General features: G+C 36.0%; 2 protein-coding genes across 2 annotated transcripts in view; both read left to right on the forward strand.

Moving 5' to 3' along the window:
* Positions 1-245: 245 nt before the first annotated feature.
* On the forward strand, positions 246-1,386 carry LOC110377465 (ATP-dependent Clp protease proteolytic subunit). The gene has a single exon (XM_021336385.3). The coding sequence runs from the start codon at positions 480-482 to the stop codon at positions 1,245-1,247; it is 768 nt and encodes a 255-aa protein (XP_021192060.3). The 5' UTR covers positions 246-479; the 3' UTR covers positions 1,248-1,386.
* A 3,083-nt stretch (positions 1,387-4,469) lies between these two features.
* The window catches only part of LOC110377468 (neuroendocrine convertase 2), a 90,346-nt gene continuing 73,710 nt past the window's right edge, over positions 4,470-21,105 (forward strand). The window contains exon 1 of the mRNA XM_064039675.1: positions 4,470-4,736. Within this exon, the coding sequence (XP_063895745.1) occupies positions 4,485-4,736 (252 nt within the window). The 5' untranslated portion in view covers positions 4,470-4,484. The remainder of the gene's footprint in view (positions 4,737-21,105) is intronic.

Here is a 21,105-nt window from a genome sequence, read left to right on the forward strand (position 1 = left end):
TAGCTTTATCATTTGTAAAGTTTAGACTGGATTGAGTGTTGTTGTGTGAGGATTCCTTTCAAACTATGAATCGGATTTTCAAGTCGCATATGAATATTCAGTAACTTTCTGTGCCAAATGGCGACGTTTTACTATTAATTATCTAATTGTAATTTAATATGAAATTCATTCATAACTGACTAATATGCTAGGTGTCAAAGCATCTATGATTTAAAACAAAACGTATTATTGTTTTTAAAAATGACATGTCATTGTTATTTGTCAATGTCAAAATATATTTTTGTAGGTTGTGTGAAATCGTATAGAATTTATTAAATAATTTTGAATTTCCTTACGGTATATCGTTACTAGATAGATATTTATTCTGATTCTTAGATGCGTAAATAAGGGAAACATCGATCGACGAAGTCACGACGTAAAACGACCGTACATTGCTGTACAGAGTTGTACGTTAGTATTGAACTAAATTAGAGCCAAAAATGGCACTGAATTACATCCGAAATTTCACACGAGCTGCCTGCTCCATTGGCAGTAAACCCAGTAATATCAAGAGACTGATTAGCACCAGTAAACCCATGAGAATTGGTATGATACCAATAGTTGTCGAGCAAACAGGTAGAGGTGAGCGCGCATACGATATCTACTCTAGATTACTCCGCGAACGAATTATTTGTCTCATGGGACCTATAAACGACGAGATAAGTTCACTGATCGTTGCTCAGCTTCTGTTCTTGCAGTCAGAGTCTAGTAAAAAGCCCGTACATCTTTATATTAACTCGCCTGGAGGCAACGTAACTGCTGGACTGGGTATTTATGATACAATGCAGTACATTACGCCGCCAGTGGCTACGTGGTGTGTCGGACAGGCGTGCAGCATGGCATCACTGCTCCTGGCAGCTGGAGCATCAGGCATGAGACATGCACTTCCAAACTCGCGCATCATGATCCACCAGCCCTCTGGAGGCGTTAGAGGACAGGCGACAGACATACAGATCCAAGCTGAGGAGATTTTGAAGCTGAAAGCTCAGATAAATACATTGTATGTCAGACATACAGGTTTGCCTATAGAGAAAGTTCAGTCTTCGATGGAACGTGATTACTTTATGTCACCGACTGAGGCAAAGAGTTTTGGGTTGATTGATAATGTTCTGGAGCACCCGCCGTCTCATGCTATGGAGCAGCAGTGTGCAGCTAATGCTGGAGTAGCCGGAGGTACAACTCCACCTCTCAATCCTGCCGCGGCTTAATACGGACTTCTCTCCCTACGTCAGCCGTACTTATAATGTTGGTGAACATAGTGCTAAACTCTTGTGATAATTAAAGAGTACCTACTCATTGTTATGATAGTAAATTGTATTTTTATTTAATAGCAATATTTTTGAATCATTCATTTCTTTTATTTGTTAAAGTGACTTATTAAAATACCCAAAACACCTTGCTTGAAGGTGTTTTCTGCATGAACACTGAAAACAAAAAACATATGACTGACAGCCTAACAATTTTTTTTTCCATCCTGAATAATTCTTCTAAAATTGAGTAGTTATAATTTTATCAATTGCTGAGATCTGAGTATTTATTAGTGTTTAAAACAAAAGTTTAATAAACTGCTCTCATTATTCTTTTATATGAAAACAAATCAAGAAATAAAGATATTTTAATTAAATAATTAAGTGTCATTAATACCTAAAAATAATTTTTCATCCCATACATGATTTTTTATTTATTTACTTACTGAATGAACAACTCATTCTGAGGTTTTATTTCATGCATTGTTTTTTGTTCTTACCAGCCAGCAACTTCTGCCATTAGTTCCACCCGCGGCCCGTGAGTTCCATTCCCTGGCCACAGATAAAAGTAGCCTTCCTCGATAATTCGAGAATCGAGGAAAAATCGAGATTCGCATTTGCTTTTTATTTTTTTCAAAGCGCGTGCAGCTTGGATTTAGGTATTGCGGGTAAAACATTTCAATACTAATCTGAAAAATAGGTTACCTACTCCTCGCATTGTCATATAGCAATGAAAGCAAGGGAATGAGCAAGCAAGGATGGAGCACGCCTACGCACTTGTTTATTTTGTAGAAAACCACAGACAAAAAATAATCCGTACCCGGCTTATGTTTCAACGCAAGATCATATTGTTCGATTTTTACCTATTTCATGAAGGTATCTCGGGTAGGTATTAAAACCTCGGATGGGTACATACCCACCCAGGTAGCCAGGTACTTCGTTTGTAAAAATTTGGTAAATAGGAACGCAAACAGCTAGGAAAAAATATTTCGTCATAATCTTGATCGCAAGAAAATGCTTTATGCAAACTTAATTAAATGATTCAGGCTATGAATTACAGAAGGATTACAATTCAAGTGTACTACAGTGGATAAGCTGGGTCTAGAGATTTGTGCGTGTTTACTGAAAAGTTATGCTATGTACCTACCTACATAGGTAAGTAGGTACGCTTTACGAATTATTAGATTTCACAGGTTACTGACAAAGTCAATAAATAGCCTTTTAGGAATTTATCTGACAGATAAGGTATAACTTATGGTTTGCAGGTCTCGGATAGCAATGTCTGGCAAAAAATATAAGCAGCCTTATGGCAGATGGCGTTAACTATCAAATAACTAACTGACACTTTATCGGTAACCGAAGTTAAACCGGGCCTTAGATTGCTTTCCATATTTTGTATGTAGTAGAGACCTGATTACGTATGCTTTTTAAAGTAAATGAGACATCATGAATATTACGGTAGGTACGTAGAATACGCAAGTTCTAAGAATATATTTAAATAATTTATCTGGAAATACGCCTACGTGGTGTGTCATACGAATTTCATCTACCTACATAGACGTAAGTCTAAATCTAAAATAAGTTACCTACTTAGGAAAGTTGTAATGAAGCTTCAGTTAAAAGTAAAATGGCAGTACCTATGTTAAATACACACATGTACCTGCAAAAGGGCTTATTATTTAGATTGATAAAATTCACATAAATATTTATATACTTAGCCACTTATTTTGTAAATTCCATTGGATGAGTCAGGAATACAGGATTGCGTGTCAAGGGGCTACTTAGGCGGTTTTCAGAAATCTGACACAACAACAGCTTGTTAGGGCTTACTTACTTTCTTGGTAAAACTTGTAGGTAAGGCCATATGAAAATATAAAAGCTGTTTCCCCGAGGTTTCACTCGCTTTGTTAAGGAGGTCAGATACCTAGGCAGTCGCTCCTTGTAAAACACTGGTAGGTACCTACCCAGGTGCATCAGGTTAGACTGGAAGCCGACCCCAACTTAGTTGGGAAAATGGCTAGGCTAGGAGATATAATTATGTAGATTAAGTTTATAGTGTGCTGGCTGGGGCTCCTTATGCTTGTCGTGTCCTATTTATCTATAATATAAAAATGAATCGCAAAATGTGTTGGTAAGCGCATAACTCAACAACGCCTGGACCAATTTGGCTACTTCTTTTTTTGTTGTGTTTGTTATTGTCAGGAGAAGGGTAAAGAAGAAAAAAAAAGGGTAAAGAAGAGAAGTCAGTTGACGGGAGCGAAGCCGCGGGCAAAAGCTAGTTATGTTAATAAATTCCTTGCCACTGCAAGAAAAATCTCAATATTCGTCGAATTAATTGCTATTCGTAATGGTTCCCTTGAGCACAGACTGCTAATATTCGACCTATTCCTGTGTGGACGGGAAAGCCATTTCAGTGTCAATTTTCAGAGCTATAAAAATAAACAGACGATTCGCGCGTTCCCTGAATAGCAATGTGAAAAACAAAAGGTTTGATTACTAGTTCAGTTTGCCTTTTTATGCGGTGCTTTGTCAAAAGTCAATTTGTGTTTGAATTTATTGTTACAACTTTGCATGTGAAGGTATTTTCAAATCAAATTCAAACACGTTAAAATTACGCGTTATTATATGAAAGCCTCTTTCAAATAAACGCCCAAAAACATCACAAAGAAGCTTTTGCTTGTAAAACTTGTCTTATTAGTACTTACATAAGTAATTTCCTAAAAGTCTTGAACGTTAACCGCAGACTCGCAGAACACGATTTCATAACAGCCTGTCCATCAAGTTAATTAAACTGACGGCTCTCTGTCGAGATTAGAAAAGTTCAAACCCAACTTCGTAAAGTCGAGTTTTCCCATGCGAATACAGTTAAATGGAATATCATGTTTATCTTTGAATATATCGGTATCGAAATATGTCAAGTAGATGCGAAGCACTTAAACGTCGCAAGCTCTATGCTGTACAAGTTATTTCAACGCATAAAGCTTTTAGTACCTAACACTTATCACAGCAGAAGGCTCTTAATGTAAATTACAGTTCGAAGCCTTATTGCCGTGACCAAGGTCGGCTTCGAGATGGGGTCGCGCTAAACGGAACAGCATGAATCTAGGTTGTTTCGTCCAAAACAATGGTAGTGGCGGCGCGAGCCATCCTTTCATAATCTGTGAAAAGGCTGGACGTCGCCTAGGGGAGCGTGCTTGAATGGTCTGGCTGGCGCATGCGCCGGGCGCGGGTCGATATGTGGTGACGTCAGCGGCGATGGGTCCTCAGTCAGCCGCTGTCGGCCACAGCGCGAACATGTGGTTGCAATGCTTGGCTGCGACGCTGGTCATCGCCGCCGCCGCGTCCCGCGAGGTCTTCACCAACACGTTCCTGGTGCGCTTCAAGCGCTCGGTGCAGCACGACGAGGCTCACCAGCTGGCCCTGCGCCACGGCTTCGACAGCCTCGGCCCGGTGAGTGCGACCACGTGATTATACGTAAACATACCCATAGACGTTCATATTTGCGCCAGTATAACTTGATTTATGTGGCGAGGAATATCCCTAAATTTTCTAAATCGTTGGGATTTTATTCGGCGAGGTCTTTCGCAAATTGATGTTGCTAGTTAATAACTGTGATGTGGTTCTTGATTATTATGGCTTCGGGCACCGTTGGTTTGTTAATTGGAGGAGTTGGACCATTTATTTATGTTCTGTCGTTAATTTTGATCGTCTTGTAGCCGATCGAAGTGGTTTTCTGAAGTGAAATAATGGAGGAGTTTGTCGCGCTCTATCGTTTCACAATATAACTATTTATACCTACGTATATGCTATGGTTAGGTGGTCGTTTCGTTAACTAGCAACTAGTTAGGTGGTTGTTGGCTAAACAACAGTGTTGTTGGACACTAATTGTGTTGGAGCTGTTGATTTGTTTGTTGCTACCGGTGGCGAAGCGCGCGGTTCTCTACAAACGTAAACACTGTAACAAGTTTCCGGGTACTTAACTAGGAATTGTTTAAAGTTAAAGCACATTTATTTGGCACAATATTTGAAAAATCAATTTATTTAGACATCTGTAGATAAGCTTGATTTTCGCTAATTTATATTAGGTAAATCAATGTTATTTCTTTGAGTTAATAGGTATTAATACCTAGCTACAATATCGATTGAATTCAATTAAAATAATGTCTTTACTCCCTTGTTTTTTAGGCGATTTAACGTATGATAAATCAGTTTTTTTTACTGTCATTGAATCGACCAATCCAATATTTGTCATTAGGTAGGTACCTACTATAAAAAACTTGAAACAATATTCACATTTACCTAATATATATCAAAATGCAAAAGCCTGACTAAGCTTATAACATCTCTTCCATCATAGTTATCTTGCATATCATTCTGATTAACATTGGGTTTATATTATTTGCACAAACGATATGACGTCACTAAACCAGCCTATATCTTTTATTACTGTACCAGAAATATTCAGTAATATACTTACTACCAACATCCCGCGGTGTCTCTCGCGAGCATTTTCAGGAATCCATATTTTAACTTAGGGTCGGATTTCAGTACCTGTATCCAGATCAGGCAGAAGTCTTACTAACAAAATAGTTTCAATTTACGAATAAAAATGTAATGCCCGGTACCTATAGAAAAGTAACGATTCGTTTTACTTAAGGCCGGTAGTTTTTGTCATAAGCCTCATAGAATATACGTGAGTAAAGAATGGAATTACGTATATAATATTAGGAAAGATTTAGGGCATCCTAAAGAACACCTCAGTTCTGTTAACATTACAAAAATAATACCAAGTATCAGTATTATGAACGAACTCCTAAAAATGTAATTGTGACGTATTGAAATAAGTACTGTACACGCGAAATATTTATTTACACAGAAGACTTTATTCATGTCTGCGAATGATTCAAATTATGTTTGTCATAAGTATTTGTAATATTTGGGTAGGGAGCTAGGGTATCGTGTTTTTCATTCATAACCACACGCATTATAAAAATAGATGTGTGAAAATATTTAGACCTACGTTTTAGGTTTGAGTAACGTGGTTAACTTGTGGGAAGCTACAGGTGATACACAATATTAGTACTTACAGAATTATTTCTCTATGGTTGTCGGTTTCCGGACGAATGATGTACGTATAGACTTAAAACAATGTCCTTTCATCTTGTTTCATTTGATCGTTGAGGCGTAAAAAACAAACGAATTTGCAACCACATTTATATGTGAAATATGTATGGTTAAAAATAGGAATGCGATGTTGTTTATTTTTATTTTTATTCTAATCGGAAACATAAAAAAATTACAAACCGTCGTATCAAAAATTATGGCTGGCCAGGTAACTGGATTGAAGAGGTCAGACAGGCAGTGTTTAATCCTCAACTGCACCTGTTTAGACTGGAAGCTAACCACACAGTTGGGAAAACGCTAGGCAAATGGATAGAAAAACGCAACAACAATATATACACATATTACTAACACTTCGTATCCGGGTTACTATACCCGTATACGACGACTTCGTCCCTCTTCGCTCGTATCTCAATACGAACGAGGTCATTCGGCCCCCATTAAGCATTCTGTTGGAACTGCTTAGCAACGCATGACAATTGTTATTGCATTAATGTTGGCGCCATTGTTGATCGTAGTTTAAACTGGGATTTGTATTTTAGTGTTAAAGATAAAGAAGTTATGTAATTGTAAGACAGTTTTAAGCTGAACTACAGCTCCATTTTGGTCACCGGGTTAAGTCGAAGGAGATCAGCTATCTGATTAGACAGTAAGCTATTACGCACTGTCGACTAGTCGACGGCAACTCAGTCCCTTGGCGACCGAAACATATGCATCTAGGCAACGACAACGACAAATCAAATCACCAGCGGCAAGTCGACAGTGCGTACAGGCCCTTAAATGAGACATTCAATTTCAAAATGCGGTTCCATTCTTAAAAAAAGTCTTATTTCATTACTTTGAGCAGGTGGTTTTAGGCACAAACACACAAAACAACGCACACAAGGAAGGCATTACAATATTATATTCAGCAAAATATTTTCACGCAGCGGGGCCTTTTGCCAAAATAAAGAAAACACCCTGTTATGATTGTGTATGCTACGTCTAAGTGAAAAGGGACCCTAACATTAAGTATTAGGGTCCGTTTTTGTTAGTCCTGAATAATGTATGAATTGTATCTTGTAACCAACGAAAGGAGGCAGAAACTAAGGAAAGTCATTTCAGTGTTTGCGTTGATTAAGTTTACTTTTAGCACTTACAATAAAACTTTAGGAAAATAACAGTTTAGTAAAAATGATGCTCCAAACTTCTTACATCCGATTTTCCGCGGTTCCACCTGTGTCCTATGGGAGCTACTGCCCGTACCGGGATAAAATATAGCCTATGTTGGTCGGGAAGAGTGTAGTTTTCCAACAATGAAAGAATTTTTCCAAATAGGTTAAGTAGTTTCGGTGCCTTTAGGATAAAAACAAGTAAAAAATGTTTCCTATTTATTATATTAGTTACATCTGTATCTGGAACCTAGTACCTAGTCGTGGTGGCCTAGTGGGTAAAGGACCAACCTCTCAAGTATGAGGGCGCCGGTTCGATCCCAGGTCAGGCAAGTACCAATGCAACTTTTCTAAGTTTGTATGTACTTTCTAAGTATATCTTAGACACCATTGACTGTGTTTCGGATGGCACGTTAAACCGTAGGTCCCGGCTGTCGTTGAACATCCTTGGCAGTCGTTACGGGTAGTCAGAAGCCAGTAAGTCTGACACCAGTCTAACCAAGGGGTATCGGGTTGCCCGGGTAACTGGGTTGAGGAGGTCAGATAGGCAGTCGCTTCTTGTAAAGCACTGGTACTCAGCTGAATCCGGTTAGACTGGAAGCCGACCCCAACATGATTGGGAAAAGGCTCTGAGGATGATGATCTGTATCTGGAAAAAAAATATCAGTTACATCATAGGTACCGAAATACACATTTTAAAAAGCTGATTCTCCACGTACAAGAATGGTTTTCATTTTCTCAAAAGCATTTAATAAGGCACTACAGGATCTAGTATCGTAGAAGTACTTAAGTGAAGGCTTTTATATCTCGCTTGTAGATAGCAATCTAGCTTGAGATTACGACCACTTCAAACAGAGCTAAGTATAATAACCTAGATACTACTTAGATATATATTTCTATAGTAGGTACCCTACATGTGGTTTGTATTTAATTTTATATTAGTGGATGTAGTTGCGAAAATTTACTACATTTTCAAAAATAAAGGTACATTATGATAGTACGAGTTTTAACCCCAATTCTTACAGTTATTTTTTAATTTCATATTATTTTGTTTACCCATATTTCTTACAGACAATTTTCTCTTGAAAAACAACAACATTAAGTCTATTTCACAAATCAAATCTTTTCGTACTGAAAAACAAAAGAGGAATATTAAATAAAAATAAATACATCATGTTTGAGAGAATTTCTTGAAAGAGAGTAAATATTATGAAAACGTGTACGAATGTAATCGGCACGAGATGTTATTATATTTGGAGGGATCGTTAATGCTCAACGTTTTTATATAATTTGTTTCGTGGTATTGCACGTTTGCCTTGAACTTGGCTAAGCTTGTAGGTTTTCAGGCAACAGTTAATTTGAATTTGTTTTAAAAAGATTTCAGTTTCGTGTTGATGTGCAAAGATTGTAGTTTAAGTTTTGTTGTTATTTGAATAAAATGTTCATTCTGTTCTCTGAGAATTCACCATTCACAGGGTTTGTTTTTGGAATATCTTTTGAAGAATATGGAAAAATAATTAATTTTCCATTTTGTACAGTCATTCATTTTCTATAAGACAAACATTTAGCAAATTTTTCTACATTTGCATTTGAAATCGCATACTGCTTACGCAGACGAGGTATGCCGTGATGCCAATACTTTTTTCCTACATCTCATAAGAAATACCACAACAATATTATTCAGATTCAGTAATAACCAGTAAACACAGTTCGGCTTAAATCAGTATTAATCAAACTGGCCATCTGGCAGATCCTATAATGTATTACTACGTGGGAGTTATCTAACGAGCTCGCGTTACCCTGAGCTGCCAATTTGCTAATGTGCATGCCTACAGCCGATGGTGTTTTGTTTGTAAACAGTGTTATATTAGCACATGTTGTGTATACTGCTAATAGGTATTATAAAGTTAGGTAAGCGTGCTTGAAGCGGCAGAATAGTCTTTTTACAAGCTTTTATTTAACTTGCAATGTACATCTGTATCTATCTATGTGTGTTCGGGTGGAATTTTACAACTAAATTTTAAGGCACTTGCCCTCAACCGATTGAGTTGACATTTTGCATAAGTACATGTTTAGTTTTTAAAATTAATAACAAGCATGTGTTCGAATAAGATTCGAGTGTATTTTGCCATTCGGTGAGTAAATATACAAAGGAAATAAAAAGTAAGGCTATAAATTAAAGTACATAATGTCACTGTCTATATGAAGATACTTAAATGAATGTTGAGTGATAACATGTAAACAGCTGGGAGTAAGATTGAAATATAGAATACTATGTTACAACTTGTATTTTTCTGCCATAGTATCGCTTACCTCTGTTATTTAAAAAAAGTAAAAAAAAAATGGTAATTTTGTTACTTTTTATTCTACCAATGTCGAGGTTCTAAAACAGCGCTAATTTTATGGACAGTCAGTATTTGATAAGATTTTTATCATACAGTTTGATGCGGGCGAGTTCATTGCACTATGAGAATTTAAAATGGGTTTGACAGTTACGTTACGTTTCTGGTTTATCTTGCACTGCACTATGTTAGTTGATAATCGTAAAATAAAACATTTCCTTCTATTTACTTAGGTACGTCTGTATATAACGTAAGTCTTGTTGACCAAATCTTATAATAATATATTCTAAGATTCTCATTTTCTTCACTAGACAAAAATAAATTATTATGTAGTAGTGGCCAAAATATATAACCTCATCTCTAAACATACATATGGCAAAGTCCATACATATGGAAAAGACCATTAAGGCCTACACAAAGTGTTCGCCGAGGCGTTACGTCGTAGCCGTAGCCAGTTGCTACGGGCTACGGCGTAGCAGAATACATCTATTGTTATGTATCTAAAATTAATATTTTGTGCGTATCTTTGTATAATATCTGAAAACAATATAAGGGGTATTTTCGGAAATAACTTTGCTGTTAATAGATTTAGACATTTATTTATAGCAAAAATTTACCTACAGAGCTATTTACAAGTTTATGAAGAAAATGTTATAAAAGAGATATTTATACTGAAAGTAATAATCGAAAAAAAAATTCTAGTAATAATATAATCGAATATAATGGAAGTTATCTAGTTCATCCTTCTTTAGAACGAGTAAATTAAGTAAACTGAGCTGTATATTTCTAACGCACAAAAATAATGAGTAGTTTCTAACGAAAAAAACATAAAAACAGTAGCCAATTTTCTCGTAAAAATAAATACATTTTCCGAACACTGTTATTACAATATTCCTTGGTTCAGAAGATGTTGTTTCCTTTGTAATTTTCCTCAATTAAGCCCACCCTAATTAGTCTAGAGTACCCAATTGGATGATTTCGATTATAATGATGGATCCCTAAGCTTTTGTTCCAGTATTTTTTTCTTCAGAGCTTTTATTTTACTTGAAGTATTAATTTCTTGCGTTTGAAAAATTCAGTTTGGGGGTTCAAGGTTAATTTATTACTTAAGTAGATGGTTTTTATTTTTTATTATTTGTAATAACAAGCTGTCAAGGTAGCGGGTTTTCAGTCCCTGGGGTTTTACGCCGGACTAGTTTTTACCATTACAAACAAATGTTTTAAACTAAAACAAATAAATTAAGATACTAACTGAACTTGACTTTGAACCTAAGGCCTCGTTTGAAGCTGTGATGTTACCAAGACATTATATTTTGCGTACTAAGAAGCCAGTAAGTCTGACAACCAGTCTTACCTTTGGGTATTGGTACTTAGCTGCATCTGGTTAGACTATAAGCCGACCTACACATAGTTGGGAAAAAAAGCTAGGCAGATAAATGTACTAAAAACAAGGAACAAAAAACAACCTTTATTTTTAAATCCTTCATCTCTGTGTTTGAAGTACAAACCACTACTTGATTGCTCAAAGCCGGGACCTCGACCTCGGTATTTGACATTTTGCGGCCAGTCCTCTGGTTATTTTGGAGCGAAAATTCCAAAATTAAGAGATGTCCACTTCAGTGCTCTGACGCTCAGTCGCTTGCGTCGACGAAATCTATAATTGTAGAATCACTGTGAAATATAAACTCGGGTCATGAAGAAAAGGTCATCAGGTCATCTGTTAACACGGCAGTGAATATTTGAAAAGGCGATTAACGAGAATTATATTTTTAGTAATTGTTTAACATAGTGTAAAGAAAACATATTTAAAAACATTTATTGTAAGTAGGCTCAGACAGCACTTTTTAAACGTCAAAATTACAAGAGAGCTACAAAAAACGCCCGCCCTTTAGAGTAAAAAGTCTAGGCTGGTTTCAGTGTCAAAAAGGAAATAAAACATTGTACAATATTAACAGAATTTTTACTACAATACTATATTTATTGTCTAAGTTAAAATGCGTATAAAAAGATAAGAAAGAAAGGAAAACGAAGATTTTGTTACATGATTTACCAGTGAATTTTACCTAGGTAGTATTTTCGTAATTTTGGACAGCTGCGGCAAGACGTGTTTCCTTATTAGATTTATTCACAAACCGTCGTATTTGTCGTACGTGTAACATTAAGTTACGACGTTCCGGAACTGGGTGACAGATGACCTTCACTTTGAAGCTTTCTTTACTTAGCCATTACGTTATCAATTCGGGTTAATTACGTTTACTCCTAAGTTAGGTTAAGTTTAACTTTCATTAATGTTATTCAATTACGGTACCCTACATATATTTTTGGAAAACTGGATACACTAAGAATATCCGCACATTGCAGAGTAAACAGTTGGCCGAGAGCTTATTTGATAGTTAGGAAAATTGATTTTATAGAAAATCTGGTTTCCAATCAAAAAGATTTCAGTCGGTCTGATACTGGCTAAATACCTGATCTTTGTAATGTGCTTATTACCATTAATCTCGCTGAATTATGAGCGCAAACAAACTATCGGCCGACTAAAACTTTCGACAAAATATCATTCACCATTTTTTTGTGGTGTTTGAATATTCTGAATTAAAAAAAGTTTAAGCCAAAAAAGTTCCATATCGTATCGTTAATGAAGTATTGATGTGAGATTGAATTTCAAACAAAAGAAACCCGATTGAACCAAAATGGTCGACAAAACGGCTTGATGATTATTTTAATAGTAGCTTCTAAAAGCTTGTAAAATTGGCCACTCGTATAATTAACAAAGGCAAATGAAGGTAAATCGGGGCATTAACATTTGTTCTAAATAATGAGTTTTCTACGCTAAAGAGCGAAGCGTTTTTGTACGATTTCAGATTGAAAATAACAAATGTTATCGCTATTTAAATGAAGGTTTTTGTAATTTTATGCTAAGGTTAATGGCATTTCTTTTGTAAGTTAATCTAGAGGTACATGTACTTTATATTGTAAAGGTAAACAATTTGTTTGTATGAACGTGCTGATCTTAGGAAAAAGTGCCGTTGTGAAAAAATCTTTAGGTGACATGATAGCCTACCTATCGAGGAAAGCTACAGGCTACTTTTATCCTGTTGTGCAAGGCAATCTCCACGGCATACATATTGCATATAATACTGCTGATTGGAGATAAATGTTTTCTATTTATTTTAAGTAATCTTCATAAATAGATGCATTCAACCTTAAAGCTTCAAATTGACATATAACTATTGTCATGTAAGTATTCATCACCCACGTACTCTGTAACCTGTGATTGGTTTTCAAATAAAAATAGCACACTTTTGACGTCATTTACCATCATAGGGCAAAAATGACGTCATTGGTATCCCACACTATAATCCCCATAGAATAAGATAAAACCGTGAAAAAGTATTTTCGAAAATTCGAATATGATCCGAAGAGTACCGATTTAAAAACAATAGAAGGACGCAAAAGACCTGGATTAGGACAGGCAGTTTTGAACTTTATTTTTATTGCACTAAAGTTCATAATACTCTGAAGTTTAAAGATGATGGATTAAGAAAAAATCAAAACTGTACTTTCGCCATTTCTCCTCACCCACAGACAAGTAACAGGTGCCATCGAAAATTAACCTAATATATGGGTTACACCCACACTCCATAGACTCATTCACGGTGATTTTAATAGGATATGTGGGTGTACCCCATAAGTAAACAACTTGTCACTTCTAGTCCTGGGACATCTGACGTCATTGTCACCCTACTTATACGTACATACTTAGGTATTAATAGCTGTTTTATTAAACATTATGTTAATATATTGATGAGCTCAATTGTTATTCAATTGAGAGTAAATACGGGGTAAGAATGCGTGTATATTTAGGTGTGTCGTCATTTGTTTCAAGGGTAGTCTTAGTAGATGGTTCGACGAAATGGATTTCAGTTAATAGTTTTTGATTTAGTTAATGGATTATTAAGTAAACATTTAATTTGGAATTTACGTGTTTTAATAATATGAGTGTTTTATTGTAGTGAGACGTTGTGATAATAACGTTTGTGACCAATGAATTCAGAGGACAAACATGCTTCTTTAATAAACTTTGAGTTGCATTTTTATAAATTTATCAAGAAATATTTGAATTAAAAGAAATAAAGATTAAAAAAATACTTTTTATGTTATTATGTCGCAAAATATAATATCAAAAAAACCATTTTAACATTAAGTTTTTCAGCACCTCATTATATAAAAGTCATGGTAGTCGACAATAACTTTCATAAATTCCTTTATAACTAAGTACTAGATAACCCATATTTACCATGACTTATAAAGAAAGCACTTATTTCCCCCAGTGCGGCGATCCGTCCTACTTTGCAAGCCCCACTTAATGTTTTACAACTACCCTCATGTAGGTCGCATCTGCATCACCCTATTTAATTGATTGTCTTTTATAGCTCTTGTTTTTAATTAATATTACCTATTTATGGAGTATTTATTTATGAAAGTATGAGAAAATAATAAGTATTTTGCATCATAAATTATAACGACGATGTACAGTCGGGTGCAATGACATTAGGTCAATTTCATTTCATGATCTCGTTATTGTAAAGCGATATTTTGTAAACCTTTTTTTTCAAGCTTAAGTAGAATTAACTTACTCGTATATACCTCTACATATACCAATACATACATTAAATGTTATCATTGTTATCAACCTATTTATCATCCTGCTGCTGGGCACAGACCCCTTATTACAAAGATGAGGATTGGGCGTTTATCACATTACATTGAAATTTACTACAAAATACAGAAAAATCTAAATTTTTTTTTTTTTATAAGCTAACTGATGAAACAATACATTGTTACTTGTTTTATATACATAGTACAATTTTGACAATAATAATATCATAACGACCTTAAATCCTTTCACTATTGTAACTGCATATATTTAACTAATTAATCAATCCAATCTATGACCTATAACGTACTTTAACTAGACAGCATTGAATTAGAACTCTCTTAGTTAATTGAACCCTTGAGTGTTCACTCAAGTGAACAGAAACGTAAGAATTAACTCGGTTAACTCAATTAAGATTAACTTAATCAGATAAGAGCCGAACTAATTATATTACAATACTCTTTGTAGCTGTACTGAAGAAAAAAAGTAACTTGTCTTTGGTTGAAACAAAACCTTCTTACACATGCTGGCACATAAAAAGTACCAGAGAATATAAATATTGAAAATCAAAATGTGTTATATTTCCTTAATAATAAATCGCCTATATCAAGATAATCTTTTCATCATTATATTATTATATTTACTTGTGTTTCCATCATATAAAGGTAATTTACTTTTACAAATATATTGGCAGATCATTCGGGCGGATATTAAAAAAGAGTAAAATGTTCCGCAATAATATAAGAGTGCTCTCAATCCGATTATACGAAGGCTTGATGTTGCCGAAGTACCAATACTCGCGTATTTATTATTAATACCTATTACTTCTGCTACAGTAATTCTTCCAAGTACGTTCTTATCTACATATAAGTAGCTGTTTTTATAGGTAGGATATATGTTTAGTAATTCTGTCAGAAATATATCTGCACAGTTAATATTAATAGTGTATATCTTTGTCAAGGAAGTTAATTAGGGTAGATTATTTCAAGTCGCTCACAATTGTAGTCACTATTGTACGTGATTACGCATGACGATAATATTCAAGTCATCAAGATTCAGTCCTATATAAGTGCTTACTAAATGCTACGTAGCTTCGCTTATACGTACTTCTGATGTGAACTTTAACACGTATATTTGTTATACCACACCTTACCATAACTGCAAGCAAATATCAAATATTTCGTATAACTTATTACTCATATAAAATTTTGAAATCAATAAAAGTCTCCTGTACAAACTAGCAGCTAATAGAGGTATTTCTTGAAAAACTTCGCAGTTAAAGGTTGGAAGAAGCAGGTTTAATTAACTAAGTGAATAGCTAACTATAAGGAACATCTCTAGCGAGTTAGTTACATAAGTGTGATAATGAACCCCGGTACTACGAGAGTAGTAAGTTCGCAATCTGATTAATACTTGAGGCGTTAGTTACTCAGGGTTGTGAGGAAGATTTTTAAGTTATGGAAGAATATATATAAAGCGGATATTTAATTAATAATTATTTAATTAAGAATTTATATGCCCATTTATTACAATTACAAATAAATCATTGGATCTGCGTAGGTCTTCAGTAAGTGTGGTGATCAATCAATACTAGTTCATGGTTTGAAAAGAGCTTAGGCAATCCTTACTAATATTATAAATCCAAAGAAATTATATCTGTATATCGCCCTTTCACGTTAAAAGTACTGAACCGAACCTATCATTTAGTACACAGTTAGTATAGAGTCCGGAAAGGAACTTAGGCACGTTTTTAGCCGGCTGCGGGAAGTTAAACCGCGGAAAACCGCCAATTCTCCAAAAATAACCTTTTCGTAAGTTCCATTCAGCAAGCAAAGTATTAAATAACAAACTATAAAACCCACATACGAACAAACTACTACAGTGAAATGGAAACATTTTTATATAAGCTGCAATCTGCAGTTGTCATAAAAAGCCACTCGAGATTCTTTTGATATAACATTGTAGGTATCAATTCTAATTGAAGTTGTGAATGCAAACTTTGTTTGTATGTTTGTTATTTGAATAAAACATGGATTGAATGTAAATGTGATTCTGGATATTTACTATTATAAGAATTAAATTTAATTATTTTTACAATTAAAATTAAAAACTATTCTAGTAAAATACCTAAATATCCTACCTAATCTATATATTTACAAGAAAAAGGAAAATAAATACTATGTATCAAAAAAGTCATCCGCATCGCTGTCAGCGGGGATCGTACCCAAAAGGCTGGCTGCATTGCCACGCTGAATGGCAAGGCATATTCTTTGACCGAAGTATTTACTTCTAAAGGCTTTCTTTAAAGGTCTATGTAGGATTTCGGTACGTGAATTAGTTTCTTTACGACACCTATGTATGTCGGTAACAGTAAGTGAAAAAGATTTGCTTAAAAGGTTGTATATTTTACACTTTTTGCGTAAAGGTATTCAATGAATGAATGTTTTAATAGCTCCGAAAAACATCGCATCTCAAATAAGCACACACGATTATTTTTAAAAGAACACTACACAGAAAGAACCGCGGACGAAAGCCTCTTGTCATAACCTCTGACCTTTTCGCCAACCTCACAGCGTGAACTGGAGATATTTTTAATATTTTATTTTTGTTTCGACAACCCTATCTGCGCCCAATATCGAGCTCAATCATATATTCATACATGTGCATATTTGATGAGATTAAACTGTTACTGAGAGAAATGGAGGTTTTTCGACGAAAATGCTCTGTTTCAGAAGAAATGGCACATTATCACGGATACAATTATGTATGATGTGCGAATTATACGAGTTCAGATAACGAAGGAAATTCATGCTTTTTGTAACGTTTTTCTCGGTAATCAGGGATTGACAATTTGAGGGTTAAACGTGCTTATGTAAAATATTGTTTAATGATCCGTCTCTATCCGGATTTTCAAATAAATATTTGAAGAATAAAACAGACAAATCTATTCTCTACCTCTATACCCGAGGCGGGAAATAGTTTGAAAGGGACGCGGGCAAAACCACGAATGGAATTAAATAGGTAATCTATACGTCTACACTAGTAAGAAAGCTAACATAATTAACGACTGCGCCTTTGAACGTATTTCCAGAATGTAATCATCCAAGCACGATTCTCATTTATTTTTCAACACATAAGCATAGTCAAGTATAATTCCGTATGTAGCTACATAGTAACAGCTTTTTGTCAGGGGAAAATCCTCATGGACTGTACTCCACCTGGGGCAGGTGGAGGGGTGTGCCGGACTCTTACCGGCTAAAAACCCTACCTGGTGTTGCCTCCAATTACCTGTTGTCGAGGGCACGGGTATCGCCAAAGCATTCTTCCGCACCCCCGACAGGTATTGGCCCGCCAGATGTTCGAAGGCGGGCCCCGTCACCCTTTGTGGCCGTCACCCAGCGGCCACAGTAACTCCACTGAGAGAGGCGCGCGCAACACAACGCCACCGTCTCGAGGCCTGTTTCTGATCGGACGACAGACGCCCCTAGTCTGCCGTCCGCAGGCCGCGCCCTATGGTGGCCGGAGATCAGCCACCCTGCGACGCCCCTACGTCTGCTGCGGGTGGGGAGAGAGCAGATTCTCTCACCCTTTCCGCCGCCTCCTTTAAAACCATCACCTCCTCGCAAAAGGAGGCGACGGCATTCCACTCTTCTTCGCTGCTGACCATGCAAGACACGACGGCCGGCAGCGAAAGATTTCCCGCAGCATCCAGTACCGCAGTTAAATCAAGGCGCTGCGTTGCCCATGCTGGACACTCCGCCAACGTATGCAACGCCGAATCTTCGTTGCCGGTGCCACAATGGTGGCATTCGGGCGTGGGCTCCCGGCCTATGCGACACAGGAACTTTCCGAAACAACCATGTCCGGTGAGAACCTGTGTCAGCCGGAAGCTGAGGGCGCCGTGGCTTCTCTCCAGCCACTCCTTCATTACGGGCCTTATCGCCGCGATAACGGCGTGCCCTGCCGTGGGTCGTGCAAGCCTCTGCTCCCACTCCGCCATTAACACTTGGCGGAGCTCAGCCCTATGCGCCTCAACTTGTCGAGGCGCGAGATACATAGTAACAGCTGCCTTTTGTAATTACCAGTAAAACACATTACGCTATACATATAACGATTTTCATTTGTTCAACAATTAACTGAAGGAAGGAACATAATGCCTTTTGTGTAATTAATTATAATGGATAGCACCTGCGTCTTATACGGAGTGTTTCTCAAACTATGCGTGTGAATACATGCTTAGATGGCTTGTTCCCATCTGCTCCACATATTCCTTCCCAACGGGTGCAAAGCGAAGAAAATATTTCTTTAAAAATAAAAAAGAATCTTTCCCCCGAACACCAAAATATTCTAAGTACAGAGACGTAATTTTAATATTTTGCTGACGATGCATATATTTTTTTTTAAGGAATTTGAATTTATTTATTTTGTTCTACAAAATTTTCACCCAAGTGGAAGAAATGTGTGAAAACTTTGCTAACAAAAAACAATAGGTTTGGAGTAAATGGGAACAAGATGCTTAGATGTATTATGAAAGTGTGTGCGAGTTTTCTCAAGGTCAAGGTCGTAATTTATGACGTCATAACGTAGCTACAACCACCTGTTCTGTTTCTGAATTACACACGCGAGCAATTACAGTGGGCTAGCCTGGTTGTTGGTGACAAAGTAATCAATGGTGTCTATTAATTAGTGGTTTGAACATGAAAGGGTGTTAAAATAAAAGTTTGTTTTTTGTATTTGAGTTTGAAGTTCAGTATTATTGATATGTAAATGTTTTTTTCTTTATTGTAGCTTTCAACCAAATGGTGTTTCCAAAAAAATGCTCGTTGAAATAAATTTAGCATTTCTCCTTTTACATGACATCAACTGGCCCTTGTAACATTTCAACGATTCAGAAACATTCCATTCCAGAATTTACTTCTGACCCATGTCGTGTTGTGGAATTGTTCGAAAGAGTTACTGGGATCCCGGAACAGTCAGATGAAAAAATTCTCAGATAATTTAGCGAGAAAGGTTATTCTCTACCTCTATTCTGGAGGCGGGAAATAATTTGAAAGGGACGCGGGCAAAACCACGATTGGAATTAAATAGGTAATCTATACGTCTGCTCTATTAAGAAAACTAAATAGGTAGTTTGTTTTTTGCTTGAACCCGCTAATCTCAGGAACTACTGGATCGATTTGAATTGAATTCTTTCAGTGTTATGCCTATTTAAGCCCATCTATTTTAATCCGGGAGCACAGAGTATTTACTTAGTATTTAAAAACGCTGGTGGAAGCTAGTTCACGTTTGACAATGGTCTCGTTCAAAAACAAAATATATCTTTCTCCCATAATGTTAAAGGTTAAAACGCCAATAATAAAACAAGTTACATAGTAAACAATTTTCCCTAAGGTTGGGCCCTCACCGTAGCTATCAAACCACTTAGATTTAACGAAGTTTACCTGTAAGTTTCTGATTGGTTTATTGAAACTAGGTAGGTACTACAGGTAACTGTTATGGTCATCACATCGAAGTTGGTTTGTTATGTGTAAGGGTTGAAGATTAGGTTTTAATGGAGTAGTAAAGTGTAGTGAATGTTTCGTATTTATCTCGCGGTTCTAACACAGTTTATTTATATGTGTTCTGTTTTAGTAGGGTTACGTTTATTTGCACTACGCAATAAAATAACAGTTGTTTTTCCCAATTTCTACAATATAGATGATTGAATTTCGATCTCAATTACCTTAAAGCTCCATTATTTTGAGATGTAGGTATCTTATGCAACTTTTTAAGAATGAGAGATTTTCGAATTGTTGCTGAAGATAAACGTTTTTAAAACGCTATCTACAAACGCTACGCGAAATATTATACTATCATAGTACACCAACCTTGTAACATTGAATAATATAATGTAACCTTTTCCCAGCATCCGTTCCTTGAAAGTTGCGGTCAAAGTTAGAAATTAACAAAGTTGGTGGCGACACGACTCGCATGTAAAGTGGACCGTCCATCTTAGGATAAATTGCTTTTTTGTTGGCAGAAAGCAATTTATTTCTTTGTTTAGTTTCATATACAAATCTTAGAGATTTAACTTTAAGGAAATGTTGTTATAGGACTGAGATATTGAGAACTTTTGGGGTGTCCTGTCAATGTTGTTGAAATATTTTGTCACCTCAAAGATTGGGTCTTTCATAATTTACATTTCAAAAGGTTAAAAAACATGTGAAGGTGTAGCTACAGCACTATCTCAGAAACTACCTTTTAACGCGGTGGTATTTCTCCTGAGACTTGGGTGAAACCATGAACCAGCCTTTATGAATAAAACACCTAATATACTTTTAAACCCAGAATTCAAACACTGAATAGCTTGTAACCTTGGCCTACACAGCTAAAAGTATCCCTTGCAACGCTCGCATTTTTAATTATGTTATAACATTTAAAAATAACAACAACCTTTATTATGAAAGCTCTCACTGAAACCAAAATAGTTCTCGTTGAGTAAGTAGTGTATTCATTTCGCTTATTCACGCAATTACTAGAATCTCTTTGATATTTTCACAGAGGAG

This window comes from Helicoverpa armigera, chromosome 20 (assembly GCF_030705265.1).
Source record: "Helicoverpa armigera isolate CAAS_96S chromosome 20, ASM3070526v1, whole genome shotgun sequence".
Lineage (NCBI taxonomy): Eukaryota > Metazoa > Arthropoda > Insecta > Lepidoptera > Noctuidae > Helicoverpa > Helicoverpa armigera.

Excerpts from the sequence above, each read along its gene's own strand:
- LOC110377465 (XM_021336385.3), top strand. The coding sequence starts at position 480 with ATGGCACTGAATTACATCCGAAATTTCACACGAGCTGCCTGCTCCATT.